The 20882-nt window shown below is 37.4% G+C and overlaps 1 protein-coding gene across 1 annotated transcript in view; it reads right to left on the bottom strand.

Annotated features, from left to right (window-relative positions):
- Window positions 1–1136: 1136 nt before the first annotated feature.
- Window positions 1137–20882, bottom strand: part of ERO1B (endoplasmic reticulum oxidoreductase 1 beta) — a 29430-nt gene continuing 9684 nt past the window's right edge. The window contains exons 5-16 of the mRNA XM_030447612.1: window positions 18993–19075; window positions 16983–17056; window positions 14596–14716; window positions 14458–14504; window positions 13360–13371; window positions 12482–12508; window positions 10956–11048; window positions 10559–10805; window positions 9544–9613; window positions 7879–7965; window positions 6427–6560; window positions 1137–5582 (exon numbers count right to left, since the gene is read on the bottom strand). Coding sequence (XP_030303472.1) covers window positions 5522–5582; window positions 6427–6560; window positions 7879–7965; window positions 9544–9613; window positions 10559–10805; window positions 10956–11048; window positions 12482–12508; window positions 13360–13371; window positions 14458–14504; window positions 14596–14716; window positions 16983–17056; window positions 18993–19075 — 1056 coding nt within the window. The 3' untranslated portion in view covers window positions 1137–5521. The remainder of the gene's footprint in view (window positions 5583–6426; window positions 6561–7878; window positions 7966–9543; window positions 9614–10558; window positions 10806–10955; window positions 11049–12481; window positions 12509–13359; window positions 13372–14457; window positions 14505–14595; window positions 14717–16982; window positions 17057–18992; window positions 19076–20882) is intronic.

The raw sequence follows: 20882 nt of genomic DNA on the forward strand, positions 1-20882 counted from the left end.
TCAAATGCATGACAGTAGTGATTCTTACATGCACAGAAAAGGCTGTAAGGGAAAAATATCAACCCAATTAAATACTGTCTTTTCAAGTTATTGCTACAATTTACTTTGGATCATCACTTGACAAGGCAGCTGGGGGCCAAACGTCATCCATCCTCCAGTTGTGATCTCAAAACACACTGAATTCTTCTAAGAAGGTAAGGAAATTGTACCTTCTCAGCAGCTTTAGGGACAGTCTCAGACAGTAGAGATGGGCATCTGCTCTGGCAGGAGCATTCTGAGCTGCAAAAGAGGCTGAAAATTTGGAAGTTTGATACATGGAAGCTACGTGGTCTCTGTCAATTGTTCCGGCTGTACTATGGAGAAGAGGAAGTCAAATGCCTCACCAGGGAGATGGATACATGTAACAGGATTTATTTACTTAATAAAAACCTAGGATGAGAACAAGAGCCAGGAAAACAAAGCAGGAAAAGCTCAAGTGGACCTGGAGGATAAACTCAGCATAACCAGCAGGTCAGCAAAGGTGTGCTTCAGCCTTGTATGCTTAGGGATGAAAATTGGTGGGGTTTGGTGGACATGGTGGATAAATACCATTATAATATGTGATATTTGCACAGAGTAAGCCTAAAAATAATGAATAATAATTTAGGGTGGGCAGAAACCCTAACTCTACATCAGATCTTTTACTGTGCCCAGTCCTGACTGGTATGCTCTGCTGTGAAAAACTCTGCACTCCCAGCATCTATTTTTCCTTCCCCATGTGGAACAAATACTGTAATTTGACCCACATTTCTCTAGGAGAAAACCATGATTTCTTACAGTAATCTTTGCTTTATAAAAACAGCTCATTCTGAGATGTACTACAGCATCCCCAGATGCTGGGCAGGGTTAACATTATAGTCATGTTCAAAAAGTAGAGAATTCCCATACACACCCCACAAGGGATACAGAGGGGGGAAAAAAAGGATGGGGAGCAGCTGATCTGATCAGGTCTGCTTGGAAGCCACAACCATGGCAAACCTTCCAAAGGGTCTTAGTGACAAAAATGAAAGCTGAAATCTTACCTCTGGCAGAAGCACCCTGCCAACTCTCTGCCCTCCAGAACTTCCATTAGTTTCTTCACTTCTTCCTGAATGTTGATTGAAGAAATCAAGCCTAATTAAACTATCATCCAAAGAAGAAAAAAAGGTGCCACAGGATTGTGAGAATAACAGAAATTTTATTAAATCTTTTGGTGTTCTACAATCGTGTTTGTACAAAACTGCCTGAAGATCTAGTGCAAGAAAAGTCTGCAGGTATTGTTACATTTTCTTCACAGTAGCTGCACAGCAAAAGTTTAGTTGTGAGGATTCTGTGCTTAAAACAAGCTTGATCCCTATGCCACAGCATGCATGCAAAAAAGTGAAGTTACAAGTGACTATAATCATAGTAATGAATTAAATACTCTCAGACACAGGAGATTTAAACAACAATGTGAAAGGCAAGATCTTATTTAAATTCAATAACTATAATTATCATCACCTGTGTAACAGGTACTTACCCACCTAAACTGAGGATGAAAAAGGTGTATCAAATTTTTAGTAAGATTGTTTGTTAAAAATACATACATGGAATGAAACAAAGCTGCAGAAACCCTTCAGGGGGAATAATTTCACATGAAGAGCCAGAAAAACTATTTACAAAATTGGTTTATAAGCTATGCTGAGAAAGTGACAGAATGGACCAAACATCGTTTCAAAATAAACTTTTTAGTCTCTTAAAACAATTGGACTAAAAAACAGTGGCAAAATTTGGCCATATTCAAACAGATTGTAACTCTGCCACATGAATTTCTGATGTGCTGACATGGTACTGTGAAAAGCAACAGGTAAACTGGTGACATTCATCTTATGAACAGAATAAGAGTGAGAATGAAAGCTTACTCATTGTCTTAAGCTTAAATGACTGACACCTAAATAATCTAGGCTACATAATTTCTAGTCTACATAATTTTCAAGTCTAGATGAAAAGTAAATCTAAATTAAAAAGTTAAAAAAATCAAATTAAAAAAAAAATTACATTCGCAAAAAGAAGTTATAGCAGAAAATACTTTAATTTACATTTTAGATTCTAACATAGCAAAGATTCATCAATGTTCAGATCTCAGTAAGCAGCTCCACAGTTGAGTTTCATTTTAATAAATATTACAGTTTAATAGGCCAGCTGAGATTTTAAAGTGATAAAATGCCAATTGCTACTTTATAAAGATAATCATCTAGATTATTTACAACATGTTACAGGTAATTTCCCAGAAAAGCACAAAGCAAGGTCAGGTAAAGGCAACCCAGCCATCAAAACAGAACTCAAGAAAGTGTGGCACAGTGTATTTCATGCACAATGACAGCACAAATCATCAGCTGAAGCAGGGAAACACTTTTGTTACTCCAGCCTACACAAGCCTTGATGTTTTTTACTGTTCTAAATCTGTATTCTCCCCCTCCTCCTCAGGCACTAAGAGCAAGTTGTTCAGCAGGAGTGCCCTACATTTTACCTATGCAGTTTGCACTAAGCCTTTTTTGCCAGTTTCACTTAAGTCTTCATGACTTGGGGGGGAAAAAAAGAAAAAAAAAAAGCAGCATTTTTGTCTTTGTTCTCTCACTGCCTCTGGGATTACAATCATCATGTCATTTGTACAAGGAAATGTACTTTTATTCTGAAATGAGTGGCAGACAATGCTGACAAGCTGATCTCCAACAGGGAGCAGGAATTTAAAACAGTTTACAGGGCACAGACAGTGTCACTAACCTTATTCTTTAGCATAAAAACAGATCTGTAAATTACTAAAATTTAATTTAACTTATGAAGAACTAAATCATCCGATTCACACGGCAAAACTTCACAGGCAGCATAGTCACAGAATGTACATAAAATACAGTAAAAAAGATGGTGACAAGAAAATTGCCTAGATGTGTAACAGGAAAAAAATCTTATGTCCTATTTCCCATCTTTTCATGTCCTTACCCAACAGTATGAGCCTGACCTGCACTGTGCAGGCAGTGAGGGTTGCAAGGTGCAGGTGTCCAGGGTCTGTCTCAATCTCTCACCTGTCCCAGGAAATGCACAAAGCTCACTTGTGATGCTGCTGCAGTGTCCACAGATTTCAGACAGGCACAGATGGAAAAAAAGTAAAAATGGCAAGTTGCATCCCCAAAAGAAGGCTGGAAGCAATTCACTTTCCCCACCAAAGCACGGGAGGAAAAGGAAAGAAACAATTCTGAGACTAAGTTCCTTCCTGGGGCAGCACAGACAACAATTTATTTTCAGCTAGTAAATCTTGCCTAAAGCTTTAGGCACTGTAATATATAATAATACAGATAAATGCCAGCTATACATCATTCTCCACACAAGTGAACCTACAGGTTCTAGCCCTTGCAGGTCAATTGGAAAGGCAAGGAATTAATGGCCAACTGAAAAACAGCAACTTTCAGTGTACACAATTAGACAGAAGATTGAGATGCTCAGGGTGTAACTTGTTTACCAAACACAGCTGCTCACATCTGAGCCAGTTACCTGGAGTCCCACTTCAATTTACTGGAGAGCAGTAAACTCCAGGGTGCATATCACTGCATCCTTGCTTTACAATCCAGAGCTTGCAACAGGCCAGATGAATCCAGCTGGAAATCACCAGCCCTTCTCCAATAACCAGGAAAAGGAAGCCTGTGGATACGGGTGCCCACAGGCAAGAGAGGCTGCTGGGTAAGAACCTAACATCCCCAGACTGGCATCAGCTTTCTCTGACAGCATGGTAAGTTATCCAAAGGCTTAAACAGGAACACAAGACTGGATACCAGTTCATTGCCAATCTGTGCAAGTATCACAAAAGCTTTGTGGGGGTGGTTTGTGGTTGGGGTTTTTCCTTCTCTGTTCTGTTTTTCCTTTCATTTAGCTTATCTGAGTTTGACTCAAGAGGGTTTCCCTTCTTGAGAAACAGTATTTCTTATAATAGCAAGTGTTAGCAGGATAGTCCCTTACTTCCAGTCAGGTCTGGAAACAAAGGAGAAGGTGTATTCCAGCCTTCAGGAAACCTCAGCTGTAAAGGAGCACATCATGGAAGCCAATATAGTTACAATCAATTATATAAACAGGTCACTAAATATCTGGTAGGGTGAAAAATGTTTAAGAGCACTTCATTTTGTGAAGATTTTTTTAAAAGAGATATATATATATATATATATATACACACACTGTACCAGCACTTCCTACATCCATACTGCCTAACATTGAAACATGCTGGTTTAAAAAACTTATTACTTCATTCTGAATTTAAACCAATATTCATACTAATCAGTATTAAACCAATATTTATACTAATCAGTAATGCTCTTTCTGAATTCTTTTTGGGACAATGATAATTTATCATTGACATTTGAGGACAATGATACCAGTTATTTCTTATTTTATGAAAGTAATGTTATTAACATACCCGTTTTATTATGCTGAACATCATTTTAAAGAATATAGAGTTAGGGATTGCATAGATAGAGTATGCAGTATTAAATGTCAGTGTGATTATGAATTTTAAAAAGCATCTTTTTTTTTAAAAGTAACTACAAAAACAAGTTCTTGCTTTTTTCACCTCGATCTTTCAGTGTAGCACTAAAACAGAAGCCATAAAAAGCAGATTTATCACCACAGCTCAAAGACTGCAATGTGCTATTTCAACATTTTAGACATTAAAAAGACTGAAAGCTGAACTTGTGATTACAATCTAGAAAAGAAAATGGGCTGGATGCAAATGTGATTGACAGAGGCTTTTCAGGTAGCAGCACTCTACTGAACATCCCCCCCTTGCTTTAACCCCCACCCAAATGCAGGGAACCAAGGGGCTGCAGAAGAGTCACTCCCAAGTGTGCTGCATCAGAGACAAGGTAGTTAATTTAAAGAAAAAAAGACAATTCAGAAAAGCAGCACAAAAAGGAAAAAACCATTGCTAACAGCATGATGCAAAGGAGCTCAGTATGAAACAAAATTTTCTGCTCAATTTCCTGTTTTTAAGTAAGCTTCATTATTACAGTAAAAAGACAGAACTCAACAAGAACCTTATTTCCTTTTCTCTTGTTTGTGTTTAAGACAGCAAGAGTCAGCATACCCAGTCCTCAGAATATACTGAAGCTCAGTACTGAGAAGAGAAGATCACCTCTCTCAGGCCAGGCCAAACCAAGCTGGAGGTACATATGTTATCCTATAAAACTGTCTCAAAAAGACAAGGAAATAAAGGAAATGTATGAAGTTTCAGTACAACAGAACTGTGAGCAGGGAACTTAAAAAATAAACAGCTCAGCATAATTTACACATTTAAAAACTATATACTTCATTCATAAATATCTTTTCTAATTAATAACCATTCCTAGTTTAAACATAAATATTCAAGTTGGTATCTGATTTTACTTTTTAGCAGTTCATGTGAGTCCTGTAAGGATCAGTTCCTTCTGCTCAATGCAGTCCTGTGAATGGTCTTCACTAAGGGGTTGTGCAAAGGCCTTCATTACCTGGTTTGTTGTAATAAAACTTTGAAATTCTGCAGCTCTCTTATACTCGTGGAAAGCCTGTAAAGAAACAAAACCCTTTAAGGAACTCAACTGTGAAAGAGAAGTGCAAATCATTAACTTCCAGGGGGGTTTTTTGGTTGGTTGTTTTTTTTAAACACAATTCTCTGCCAAAGATTGAAAAAAGATATTACTTTCCTTCAAAAGATCTGACCCCCAACTGTATTTACATAATAAACTACAGGGATTAAAGTTTAGATATATATTAAATTTTTCCAACTCCATTAAACATCTAAAAATCTCCAACCAGAGGGAATAAACATTCATTACATTCTTTTAAACTGGATCAGGTTGTTATATTCAAGACCTAAAGAACTAGCATGCTGGACAAAGCAAGTTTAAAGCTGTTGACTTGTTTTATTTCACCACTTGAACAATGTAAAGTTTTGCTGTGTTCAAAAAATTAAATTTTTACCAAAATAATCATTTCACACACAAAAATCAAAAAGCCTAAGGGCTAGATGACAGTAGCAATAAACTCCCAAGTATTTTTCTTCCTTTTCACTACTTTTGATGAATACACATTTAAAACGGAAATAAAAATGTAGAACAGCTCTACTCAGTGTTCAAAACTGAGGAAATTTACCCAAATTCTAATGCTTATGTCTGTTTGAGACTTAAATCCAGACTTCACAAGATAGAATTTCTGAGAGTTGAGACAAACAGTTGAATTGAATCCCAACACATGGTGATGACTGAGGTTAATAATCAGCACTCCACACACTCAGTTTGATGGTGTTGAGTCAATATCAGTACTAATAATTCCACTGTTAAAAGTTACAGCTACAATTCCATCTTTATGGGTTTTTTTACTATTTCTACTATACACATAACAAAACCTTACCTTCCAAAGGCATTTACAAGAGCAACTATTTCTTGACGTGTCAATTGAAAACCTTTTGATGGGCTGTTCTCAGGAAGGCTCTGGATTTCTTTCTCAGAAAACAAGATCTTCAGAGCAGTTCCTAAACCTTGAGTCTACAAGAAAAGTAGTGTTTTAACATTTAACAAGATTTTTCACCCTGAAAACTGTTTAAAAAGTTCAAAAATTACTTGTCCAGGTAAACTGCAGCATCAGTTCTTATCTACTGACACTCCCTCAGCCCAAATAACTGCACACAAACCAGGACACAAATACAACTTCATGCCATCAACTGTGTACCAGGTTCAATCTCTTATCTAAGAACATTTGTTTCCTCAGGTATGGCTGCTCTTTATCCTTGTGTTTTTAATATCTTCCTTTTACAGCTCTTTTGGTTTTTTTCTCAGTCACACCAGATGCATTTGACATCTGTCTCAACACTTCCAGCTCCTTCACATCCTTTACCTTACAGATGCCCAACTGCTCCAAGAACTGTCAGATCACATCTCCCTTTTTCTTCTCACCTGTCCCTTCCCAGCCAAACTTGGTTTTATTATGAGGTTTCACAACACTGCTGCTTTTTCCACCACATCCCTAGTGTCAGACAATGCAGTTGCAGTTTCAACCCCTATTTTCTATACAGAAATAGAACAGAAGAAAGTATTCTTATTTCCCCTTTTTATCAGGCTGCAGAAACAGCCACTGGATTTTGACAAAGTGTTTGAGGCTGCCTGCAAGATCATTTTATAGGTCAGGAAATCTGACCCCTTTGTGTAAGAAGGAAAGAACAGTCATAGATCAGAAGCATTATCTAGGACAGGGGATGCAAAACTGCAGAAATTCAGCAGATATCACCAAATTTCTGATGTTACAGAACTCTGAAAAATGAACCCTGATATGCTTAGTGTTACACAGCAGAGTAGTACTGGAGGCAACCCGAAGTAGCAACTGTTCTCAGTCTGGACTTAACATTAGTCTTGATCTTGTTCTCAGTAAAATAAAAATAATAGGCATCCAAAAACTTAAATTCTGTTTTTCAACTTCCAGCTTTACTGTGAACCTTTTCATTCATTTGCTGCCTCCTGCATAAATTGTGAAAGCCTGGATTACTTCTTTTTTATATGCCTTGATTTGTGGAGTTAGCATCTGCTACTCTGTTTAAAACATCTGCTTTAAATCCATTTTTTTCTGGAGAATACAAACTATACCTTTTAGTAAACTAAACAGCTGTTGACTCAACAAAATAAACATTTAAAGAAATGTTTAAAGAAGTTTAACAGTGAACTAAACATATGTCTACTTTTAGTATACAGGTAAGGATATCAATGACCATGTGCAGAAAGTCTGAATGCTGAGCTAAGAGGCATCCTGTCAAACTGAAATTGATGCTTATCTTCTGACCTCCCCCCACCATGCACACAAAACAAACCTTACCTGCAGTTTGCCCCACAGCCTGCATTTATCACACCCCACACAATCCATGATGCGGGATATGTTCTTGAAATGCAACCTGAATTCTTCCTATCAGACAAAAACAAAATAAGAAAGGTTAACTACCTCTTAGCTTTACAAAGACAGAAGTTTAACTAATCCAGGAGCACTGGAGTATCAATTCTCTATCACTAAAACTTAACATAACCACTACCACATGTGGTTGAGTCATAACAAAAGTCCATGTAAAACCAGAACCTTGTTTCCAGCTACTTATAGCTAATTTCTCTTAAAAAAGAACACAGAAGTCAACATACAGAACACTGAGTAACACTTGCATTCTATACACTGAGTTTCTATGAACTTGCTCCAAACAATCTAAGCTAAAAGTACTGTATCTGTGTCCCTACCCCACTTTTCTTGCACTATGTAAATTCCCTTTGAACCAACCCACAATTCAAGACAGACTTTTCCTGTCCAAAACTAACAGGAAAATTGTTGCTTTGCAGCTTCAGTTTGCCCCTGTGCTCAGCTCTGGTGAGGCCACACCTCGAGTCCTGTGTCCAGTTCTTGGCCCCTCAGCTCAGAAAGGAGATTGAGGTGCTGGAGCAGGTCCAGAGAAGAGCAAGGAGGCTGTGAAGGGATCCAGCACAAGTCCTGTGAGGAAGGGCTGAGGGAGCTGGGGGTGTTCAGGCTGGAGGAGGCTCAGGGGAGACCTCATCACTCTCTACAACTCCCTGAAAGGAGGTTGGAGCCAGGGGGAGGTTGGGCTCTTTTCCCAGGCAACTCTCAGCAAGACAAGAAGGCACAAAAGGTCTCAAGTTGTGCCAGGGGAGGTTTAGGTTGGAGATTAGAAAGAATTTCTTTCTGGAGAGGGTGATCAGCCATTGGAATGGGCTGCCCAGGGAAGTAGTGGATTCTCCGTGTCTGGAGATCTTTCCAAAGAGCCTGGATGTGGCACTGAGTGCCATGGGCTGGGAACTGCAGCGGGAGTGGATCAAGGGTTGGACTTGGTGATCTCTGAGGTCCCTTCCAACCCAGCCAATTCTATGATTCTATGATTCGGAGTGCAACTAAGTGCAGAACAGAACTAATTAAGATAATCTCAATTAAATATCTCAGGTCAGAAAAGCAAAAGGACTATGCTGATGAAATTCCATATTACTACTAAAATACGTATTAAAAGTGTTAATAAGTATCAAAACAGAGCTTTGTTACTGATCCACACTCCGGCTGAGGAGCTTCAGAGTGTATCAATCTGACCACCAGCACGTTCCTGTGTCTACGCTCCTCTAATGTTAATTATAATACTAATCTTACCCTATATTACACTCCATAAGGCATCTGTTTTTTAAGCAAATGTTGCTGGCTTTTACAGATGCTTATGTGAAACAGATACTCCATTTAAAAAATGCCATTGCATCTTCTGGTGGTATCAGTTCAACTGATCTGCTTCACCACAGTCCTGATTACAGATCCAAAGTGCTAAATCAGAGATTTCAGTCTGCTTGGATCAGGACAAGACCTTGGCAAGGAGATTCAGAGGCCTCAGATGCAACTTTTTAATCTCTCAGCAGTATATTTCTGATATGTAGAGAGGTTTTTTTAAAATAAAACAACTTAATTCCAAAGTGAGTACTTGGAGGTAATTCAGAAAACTAGCTCTACCTTTAATGACTTGGCTCCTTTTTTATCTCCAGCAAACATGGACTTTTCATCAAAGTGCATATGGAAGGACCTAATAAAGAGAAAATGCAAAAAGAAAAAAACTAAACAACCCAAAGATTGGCATAAACTACAGTTCCAACAAGTTTGGTGATGCCATCAGTGTAAAATAATTTATAGAGTTCCTAATTTTAGCAGAGTAGCTTGTAAAAATTTAATGAATGTTATCAGCTCTACTATTCAATCACTGTGTCTTGGAATCAGTTATTTATAGTTTTGTTGAGAATTTTCTTTGCTATTGCCACTGATTTCTTTCTAATACACACTGAAGTGGTCTTAATGTTTGGCTTTCAGTTGATCACTACCTGAGCACAACTCAAATACTAAACAGGATTATGATTAGGGACAATATTGAAACCACACAGCATGTAACCAATCACAAAAATTAGAGAGAAGGTGAGCAAAGGAACTAAACTAATTAACTTTACAGAGTAAACAGAAGGAAGAAGGGATGGCTCAACCCCCAGAGGTAAATTCTGCGATAAAAGCTGGATTACTCTCTGGATCATTAAAGGAATCAGAAACAGTTGTATCATAGTGTGGGTATTAGGAAAAATGTCTTTACTAAAAGGGTTGGCAGGCACTGGAAGAGGCTGCCCAAGGAAGTGGTGAAGTCACAATCCCTGGAAGTATTTAACAGAGGTGTAGATGTGGTGCCCAGGGACAAGGTTTGTGGTGGACTTGGCAGTGTGCTGGGTTAACAGTTGGACTTGATTATCTTAAAGTTCTTTCCCAACCAAAATGATCCTATGATTCTAAGACTACATGTACTGTTTTCCTTTATAAACTAAATAATGTGCATCTTATACTGAAGAATAGGTACAAATTCCTCTTACTCTCTCCCATTATTTCCTCCTTCCACTCTCCTTGTCCTACACACTCCAGAAATCATCTCTTCTTCTTTGTCAATATAACTGAGAATTTCAACCCAGTCATAAAAAGAAACCTTATGCCTTACTTTGTATCCCTGAAGATATCCAGTAAAAGAGCTTTAGATTCAGCATCCTCATGGCCATTTCCAGTGTACAGGTCAACAACTGAACGTTCAAAGTATGGTGCAACCTTTGACAAAGCCCGGAGCTCTATCAAATACAAGAAGTACAAATTTTTGAGCCTCCTTGGTCCTTCTCCTTTTGTTTCAACAGGGTCAAAGCGGCGAGTGAACTCTTTCACGTTGGGTCCCCAGCGAGGTTTCCCCCAGGTTTCTGCACAGAGAGGGAAAAAAAAAAGGGCATGGGTACTAAAACACATGTTTAGAAACAGAAAGCAGCAAGGTATGTATCCAAATTTTCAAAAAAAAAAGTTACAGATTTGGTAAAATTCCATTCAGCAATTTTACCCCAGACTTATATTACCTTCAAGAAGATAATTTGCACACAGGTGTAAGTTGATACTAGCATGAAGTCCAGAAATAAGTTTATAAAATACTCTTTTCTCAAGGCAAAGACCTGTCCAAGAAAAAAGACAAACAGACCTCAAAGTACTGAAAAGAATGTATTTAAACGAATATTTCATGACACAAGTCTGCATCATTTAAGAACTATAATTACAGTACTTCAGCTTTGTTAATAAGCCCTTATATCCATCCTTGGAAAAGTTTACTCCTGATTTTTTTTTCAAATAAAGTAGTACTAAGGATGAAGGTTTGTCAGTTAGTATTCTAGTATTCTAATAGATAAAGTCAAAGGAGTACCTAGTCAATTGGTACAATCAGAAAAATTGTAACACAAAATAAGATGCTTACATTGTTCAAGCAATAAATTTGAAATGGTTTTCAATTTTGGAATGGAAACCTGAAGTATACTATGACCCCATCTGATTAGAATAGAAGCACCCACTGAATTAGAGAAGTGACCTTACAGAAAAACATCAAAAAACCTAGACAATTTCATGGCACTGGAAAACAGGAAAAATACTCCTTGCCAGCTCTACTGGCAAGAATTCACTTAATCTTAATTCACTGAAGATTTAAATGCACAGAGAAAAACCTTGAAAAATATGATTTTGATGGGGAGAGTTCTACAGCAAAAAGAGAAATTAAATGGCACTGGGTGGCCAGAATAAATGCAGAAATTATTTACAATATTATTTAGACCCAGAGATAAACTACACCTGAAATTTAGAAGTTTATTTTTTCCTTCTCAAAGATATGTTTGGGTGACTTCCCTGTCATCCCAGTCTCCATAAACAGAAGGAGGAAGACTTGATGGTCAAACCTATCAGGGGGCTGAGATATGGCTCATTTACAGATATCACATTTTAAAAAGCATCTGAATTTGTATCCTTTCCTATCATAGCAGCAGTTAGGTATTTCCATCTAGACAAGTAAAGGCTTAGGAAAGGCAGAATGAAGTAAGTTTAAAATTGAGTACCTTTAACTCATTCATTTCTCCATACACTTCCAAAATGCTATTCTGATTGCTACCACTGTAAGAATAATTTTCCTTTAAATATGAATAAAAGCAATTGCTTTGCGTTCTGAATACATGATACTTATGCTAGTTTAGGTACTAGGATCAGAACCATCAAAACCTTTAAATTTTTTTTAAGTTATTTTCAAATAAAAACACTTAGCAATGTCACTAATAATCACATCCCTGCTTAAATGCCTTAAAATGAGCAAAAAATTAAATGTAACTGGTATTGAAGTGAACTTCTTTATAGGTGATGAAACACTGAAGGGTTTAAGGAGTATAGCATCACTAAGATGAGAGGATTGTCAAAGACCTTCAAGAAATTAAATATTACTTAAATTACACACAGAAGTTCTGTACAATTTAATAAAAAACCTACGCTGAAAAATACTAGGGAAGAGGAGGAAAAAATACTACAGTGTTTCTTCCAGTGAATTTAACATATTAACCCATTCAAGTGGTCTTACCTTCTAGCCATGTGTAGAAAGATTCTCCTGTAAATACAAAGTACATAGTTAAATGAAGAGTATTAATTTTCAACATTACAGTATCGTCATGCTGCTATAGAATCCTAACATTAGCTACCATCTGGATGTAAAGCTAACTCTTGTAGCTAGTACAGTGAGAACAGGCACTGAAATGACTGAACTCTGAAGTGAGTTTAAATCTGTTGGAGTCTGAATAGAAGAAATTCAAGAACAAGCACAATCAAGCTACTGGTCAGGGCATTCAGAAGTGTATGAAAGCACAAGCCTGATTATATGAACTAGTGGTGAAAGATGTGATGGAAGACTGTGATTGTATCTGAGAGCCTTTACCTTGACTGCTACTGTTTCTGTGGGTTTCCTGTAGGCTTACAACTTTTGCCTGAGAACTTTCAGTTAACTGGAAAATCTTCAAGTCTGTCTCACTGTTGACACCAAATGCTTCCCTCCCCTCTCCCCACCTTCCCCAAAATCAAGCATATTGAAGAATATACACAAGAAACTGTCCCTCTTCTATTAAGGGATCTGACACTGGTGTCACTGGACCTCTGGAGGAGACTTTAATTAATGAATCCTTTAATTAATGCATCTCCAGTTATCTCACTAATAACATTATCATGACATATTCTGTTACAAGGATAAGAAGCAGCAGTAGAACTGTATTGTGCTCTTATCCACTCCTCCTCATACTCCAAATTAAAGAATTATCCTAATAAAGACATTTTCTGATCTGCCACTTGCATCAAAACATAACTTCCTTGCCCTCTAACATAATAGCAATAAAGTGAATAAATCCTTATGTCCAGAAATCTTTAATCCTTACTCCATTTCTGCAGATAAAGCAAAATAAGATGACTTACCATCATCTCCTCCTAAGGGAAGGAAAACAAAACAAAAACAACAAAAGAACAATCTGTAAGCATTGAAAAGATAATTTTCACAGCAAAGTAGTAACGATGCACAGGCTTTACTACAAACACTGAAAAAGTGCAAGAAACCTTCTTTAATCTACAAAAAAATAGACTATATTCCACTCTCTTCCTGCTCCTCTAGAACACCTGAGACTAAAAGACATTATAATAATGAAAGTCACTAAGAATTTGAGATCTTAGCAGCAGCTGATTTACATGTTCTTGAAAGCTGTATTGTAACTTCAGAAAGATGGGTTAAAGAAGTTTTCTTCTTCAGTTCACCAGTGCTCCTTTTTGAAATTCTGATCCTTGAGTTAAATCTCTCTTACAATTCTTTTTATCTATGTATACCTGCAGTATATTATCTCAAGATTTATAATTACTAAAAGACATCTTGATTTTATGACTCAACCTAATGGACATTAGTTAATTTTTTAATAGCAATGACTCACACTGACAGGAGAAAGCAGATTCGTTTGGAGAACCAGGTCAGTTTTCAATTTAAATTTGAAATCTTGAAACAAGTCATTGTCATACTTTTTCTTATTATTTCAGATAACTCAGTATTCCCAAGTATCCACGCTTCAAATAATGCAATTATTTGTACGTTTGTAATACACTAAAAGTTATGGGTGGAAAACATAGAGCCACATAACACTAGAATGACCATGAGCTAAAGTGATTAAATTAAATGCTCTAAGGCAAAAAAGATACAGGAAGATAAGAGCACTGAATTTTTTGTTGAACTTGTTCTCATCCACATTAGAAAATTGCTGTGACTCTTAATTAAACAGCCTGAAACTTCCTTTAGTTTTCACATTAGCTCCCCTGACATTAATGAGCCTATTCATATGCATAAGATTAGGCACGTATGCAATCAGGTATCACAAGCCTTAGTCTAAATATTGGAAAGGGACAGCTACTTCTACATGGGAAATTAGAAAAACAGAGCACCTACAGACTGAAAATTATTATTTGCAGCACTTGCACTGCAGTAGTCACTATCTTAAAAGAACTGCATTAGAAAACAAAAGAGGCAAGACCCACCCCTACTAGGCGCCAGTGGATTTAGAGGACGATAGACAGACCGAGGCCTAGAAAATAAGTAAGAAAACACAAAAAATCAGTTTTAAGCTAAATTGAAGCACAGGTGTAAGAAATAGGCTTCCTCTCCCTCCCAATTACTTGAAGCAGTTTTCTTCGTAGATGCTGTTCCACACTCTCCAAGCAGAAGGCCCCTTGTACCCAGTGTAACGTTCTGGATTCAGCAGCAAATCCACGTACTGTGCATCTGGAGATGTCTCATCTAAATAAGAAACCTTTTGTTACATTTCTAACCAATCATTTTTAAAAAGATTCAATTTTTAAGAAGTCACATAGAATTAAATATAAACAAGAGGTCTTAATAGAATACTATGCTGTCTTCTAGTTGGATTATAAATAGCTTGTAAGTAAAGACATAGTGGTATATACACTAAATAGCTGAAAAGTGACTCATTTATTCCAAAGTCTCTTGTGTGGCCACGATTTTTACATCTGAATATGTTCTATGCTCATACTGCTATGGGGAGCTTCTTAATAAAGACAAAGAAGTGCATTTTGTACTTAGTACATATTCTATTTTTATTAGCTAAATCTCTTTTTTCCCAAGATACCTTAGTACACTGTAAGAAAGTCTGGATCCCATTGCTTAACTGAAGAAACTTCCAACACACTGAAGAATGGTTACAGCAAGAAACATGTTATTTAAGCATCACTGCAGTAAGTTTTAACCTCATCTCTGAAGTTCACTACAAATTCAGGAAACATACCCAAAAAAAAACCTGTCAAGAAGCACTCTCTCTGCTTGAAAACTCTATAGAAATAGAAACTTAAGTTGTGAGCTACAACCAGCAAAAAAGAGGAAGATTTCCCTTATCTTTGAAATTCTAGGTCGAGAGCAACTTATGCTTAAGAAAACCCACACACAGTACAAGCCAGTGGTCCAGAGACTTATTCACACAAACAGGATAAGCAGTCCCACTGAGTATTTCCTCAGATGTAGAAAAAAGCCACAGAAGCAGAGTGGAAACTGCTCTAAAAAGAAGAGATGATTCTGCATGAGCAGTTAAGCATCGCTTCAGCAGCAGTAGCAGAAACAGAGACAGACACAAGACGTGCAACATCACAGTGAGTGCCAGATGGTACCAACTCAAATTATAGCTTCATTTATTTCTTTGACAACAAGGCTAACCTAGGCAGTTCCTACACTTCCTGGTCTCCTCAGGTCTCCACATTTTTCTTCTAATTATCCACAAAAAAATGGGTCTGTGGGGCAGTGCAACAGAAGAATGAAGAGCTGACTTGGATTATGAAGTTTTTTTCAGCTAGATCAATTCCCTTATCAGTTCCCTTACCCCAACAAAAAGCTAGTAAAAAGTAAAACTGATGATACAGTTTTGTGCTACAATTGAGTGAATTAATAGCTCTCTCACCACCAGGAAGAGAGGAGAGGAAGAAAACAAGACCTTCTACCTCCTCCCAAGTTATTCTCTCTCACTTCTCCCTGCTCCAGCTCACAAACTCATCTGATAAGCCAATCTATCCCAGTCTAGGGGATGGCAGGGAGATGTCTACTTATTTTCCTGCTACACAAGTAACCCGAATCAGCTCACCCTGAAGAGAGATGCAGCCAGAGCAAAAAAAGCACTGGAAGAATACACCTGTGTGCAGCACATCCTCCTTCAGCAGAGAGATGGAAGTAGAAAAAGGAACTACAAGTCTGCATTTTTTCTAAAAGAAATGCTCCTAAACCATGCATATTCCCCAACCAAGTCTCAGTTAAGACACAGCAGAACTGCAGTTGCTAAGTCCACTAGAGCTGCTGCTTTCTCAGGTGACATCAAACATTAGCCTGAAGGTAGATAAAACATTTTGCATTATGCCATAAGCCTCCTAAGATAGAAAGCTTCCTAAGGTATTTATTAAAAAGGCCTTTAGCAGTCATTCTTGAGTTTGGCAGTTCTCATGGCTATCTGAAAAACATTCCTGAGGGCTTTCAATGTTACAAGCAAATAAAAGGACTCACATATGTGGAGAAGAGGGAAGACACAATCTATTATCCTAATGTTTTAACAATAAGAAAGTCTTTACAAGTAAGTGTGCAGAGATCATTTAGAAACACAGCAAGGCTGGAAGAGGAATGAACTCAGCCCAAGCATAGACAGTAGAATAGTAACAAAGATAATATAGTAGTAAGGAACTGAAGCAGGTGCAAGTAATTCCTCACATTTGTACAACTCTTGTGAGAAGCAGCTTTCTTTTAAAAAGTATATGCTAAAATCCTTCCATTTACCATAAAGGTCCCCTGCCCACTACACTAACGGGAGGTAACAGTGAGCATGCACTGTGCAGACTACCTCATAAAAAACTTGTGTTCTTTGCAGGTAAGTTGATATGAACTGTCACATCTCCATTTAGCACAAAGTTGAAGCTTTTTAAAAAAATGTTATTTGCAGAGAAACTACAATATTTTGTGTTTTGCAGGAGACAGCAAATAAAACAAACACGCTGAAAAAGCTTAAACATTTTACCATCAAGTTCACAAAAATGATCCTGTGAATCATCGTATCTTGCCCAGTCAATGAAAGCCTCCTTACTTTGGTTACTGAGGGGAAGAAAATACATTTGATTTTAAACTTTTAAATAAACAACATTAGTAACAGCTACCAAAAGAAACACAATCCCCTTATAGTAGTTATTTGGAACAGAATTCTGGACTACTATATCTGATAGTCAAGAATATATGGAGTTTCTGCTTGTTAGCTTCAAGCAGGCATCAATACAAAACTTTAGAAGTCATTTTTATGTCAGACAGCAACAAAGATTTCACCATTATTTGAACAAACTGTGCACCAGCAGTGACTTTTCTTGCTTCAGTAAGAGCTTGCTAATATAAGTTCATAGTATATACATTTTTAACACTCTTCAAAGTACTATTTTAGCAGCTGTCACTTGGGGAGGCAGGGGAGAAATCACATTTTGTTAAACTGCACTTTCTACAAGACCTACAGTTGTCAGCTTTTTAGTGGGAAACTGGACATCTAAATGTGCCTTCCAAGCTAAATACGAATATGATTTAAATCATAATGATACTCCATTCACCACAGCATTTTCAAAAGTGCACTGTACCAGAGAGACAAGCACTCCGAAGTTCCCACACTATGAACCACAAACAGTGCCAAAAACTGAATGCTTTCTTCTATGCCTGTGTGCAGCACAGAACTGTGATGCCACACTACTGACAGCAAAACATAAGCAAAGTTATGATGGGGAACTCTGCTCCACTGCACTTTGAAATAATGAAAGCAACATATTCTGTTTGATCAAATTAGTACTGCCTCAATTCTACAAACAGAGACAATTCTGTGACATGATACATCTCTCATCTGCCAAATCACAATAGAAGACTTCATACTTGGCATTAGGGAACTCTTCCAGTAATTACTAGCAGACAAGATTTGATAATCATAAGAAACATAGTTGGCAAAGGAAAATAAGCCAAAACCATGAGGATAATACACTGGTAGGTAGAGAACATGGAGGTCTGCCTCCAAGGAACAAACTCCCCCTGGACCTGGACCTGTAGGCTCCATTACCCACCCTCTCCCAACTTTAATCATCTCTCCCCCTGTCACAAAAGGCATTCTCTTCAGCTCTCCATATATATACTCAATCTCACATTCTTTTGCTCTATAGGAGTGGAAAAGTTAATAGCTTTTCATTTCCCCTAAAAAAACCCTTGATTAAAGGCCCTATCTAGTTTGGTTAAAAGCACTGAACACCAGGCAGAAGCAGCTGCATTTTCAGGGCAGTCACACTTTGTCAGATGACAGGAAATGATTTCAACATCTCCATCATTTAGAAGTACTGCAATCTATGGCCAAAGGCAGCAGACATCTGCATTAACAGTGGAGAAATTATTTTTCTATTTCTGGTTTTTAAAGGTAGAGGATCTAGTAGAAAACATTTTTTTTTAAGTGCTGTTCTTGTCTACCCAGGGGCAAAATCATCCTGCAGAATTCCTCCCAACCAACCTTGACTGTGCCATGCAATAAGGAAGATCAGGGAATTGATCCAAGCCAAAAATAACTTTGCAAACCACAGTAGTAACTCACAAAGTCCCTGATCTGGTTCACTGAACAATCAACAGACAGGTACATTAGTGTAACAGAGGGAAAGAGCAGGACAGAATACCTTGATCCAGCACAGTCATCAGGAACTAAGACTGATGCTGGTAAAAAGTAGAAAAAAGGTGAGGTTATTTACAAGTTTTCTCCAATTCTTGATGCTGTATAAGGTCTCTCTTTTAAATAATATCTAGGTGTACTTTTTTTAATTAAAAAAAAGGAGGAAAAAAAAGAAGAAAGTCTATTTGACAGCTAACACCTTTACCTTCAGATGTTCTTGCATCATTTCATATTTACTTTCTAGTGGGCTATGGAAAGAATGAAGAACAAAACCCAGCACATTGCAAAATCAAGACAGACAAAATGAAATGCTCCTTAGTTACTATTTTTGTACCATCATAAATCACAGCATACCTTAAGGTACTGTTAACTGCTCCCAGTTTGTTAGCTTGCTCACAGTCTTCCAGTTCTTTGGAATTATTTGCCCCTTTTGAATACTGTAAAAAAGTTCATATTAATATATGTGAATTGCCTAAAATTCTCTGAGAACAGGTGCTATGAAAGGTCTTTCTGTGCTACGTAGTATCAGGGGAAATGCTCAGATACTAGAACTGGTAATTCCGGAATATTTCTATTTTTCTTCATTTCATCAGGTAAATTTTACTCTACAGATTTAGCAGTTGGAATTTTCTTTTATGTTTTTTAAAACTAAATGGAGTACAAAGAATAAAAAACCCTAAATTTAAGGTTTCAAACAGAACAAATATTCAAGTCTCAAAGCATGTTTCCATGATTCACTGTTGTCCATTGTTCAACAACTCTTAGGATCAGTTCTATAACTACTGACTAGATCAGGATAAACTCTGTTCCTAGCCAAGCAGGATCTCCTGAGATCACTTTCTGGAAGAAAACAGAAAAGAGGTGTGCAGGAAGTAAACTATGAAGTTGAATGTTGGAACCTTGAATCCATCCTGTCCATTGCTTCAAAGATTAATACAGCAGCTGTCATGTCTAGCATTCCAAAATATGTTCATCACTTAAATGAATCAGAACTAGAGAAAGGCAAACTATTTTGTGCCTTTCCAGCACTGTTTCAAAAAGTTTATACTGGTACCAAGATTTAAAAACAGATCCTCTGTTGCTAACCTCACTTCTGTGGGGAAGCTGTACAAGGGTAACCCCATTTTTTATGGCTACATGAGCTTTCAAAAGAAGAACTCTTCTCTCTATGGTTCAGCAAACAAACAAAAATAAATCCCCAGCAAAAGCCTAAAATACAGTTAGATGTTTACAAGCTCATCTATATTTGAAGAGAAGGGCAACAGAAAACTTCACAGAAGTCAAGGTCTAAGGACCACAGAATTACACCCAAGAGATTACAGCTCTCATTATTAAAAAGATATCTCCAGTTGTTTTCACCTTTCCAAGGCAGACACTATCAGCATGAAAGAGAAAAACTGAACAAGTACATGCCCAGATTTTTTTTTAACCAATCTATGAGATGCAGGACTTTCCCAAATGGATGAAGCACAGGCTAATAGCAGAGTATTTGAATCGCCCTTGAAGCAAAATGCTCATGCTAAGACGAGTTTCATGTTTCCTTAAATGAGACTGTCAATTTTTAATTGGCTCCAAGAAAAAACTTTGACTGAATCACAAGTAAGAAAACGGTGTAGGCAAGATTTATGTCAACCCTGCTGACAATTTTACTGCAGAAATATTTCACTTTGACCAAGAAGCAACAGATATTAGTGTCTGTGTTCTACTACAAATCAAAGGTTCAGAATTGTCCCAACTTTCAGTACTGTAGCTTGTCCCAACAACCTAGAAGGCAATTCAAAGGAAAAAAAACTGTAACAAATATATCAGCAAATGATAGCTCCTAATAAGTTCTCCCTGTGTCTTCAAGTGGTAAAAGCAAAAGGGTGCTAATCACTTCCCAAGTCCAGTTCCATATGTTCACATGAATTATCTTAAGAAGAGCATATTCTTTGGTTGCTAATTAACATCTTATTTATGGACCTCAAGATTAAATCAGTCAAGAAGCTCAAATACCTCCTAGAAGAATCCCTTCCAAAATAGTCTTTAAAGTCTTCAAATGCCTCTTTAGGAGGCATTATAGTATTTTAGGAGTCAGTTTATTTTCTATCAAGCTTAGAAGAGAACACAGTCAATGAAAAAGAGAACTGGCAACAGATTCTCCAGCTAAAACTCAAGATCTTCTGCCCAGAGACAGTGCCAAAGTCTTCCCAGAACAACCACTGATGCTTGTGCTGAAATGGTGAATTAGTGACATTTAAGGCA

This window comes from Calypte anna, chromosome 3 (genome assembly GCF_003957555.1).
Source record: "Calypte anna isolate BGI_N300 chromosome 3, bCalAnn1_v1.p, whole genome shotgun sequence".
Lineage (NCBI taxonomy): Eukaryota > Metazoa > Chordata > Aves > Apodiformes > Trochilidae > Calypte > Calypte anna.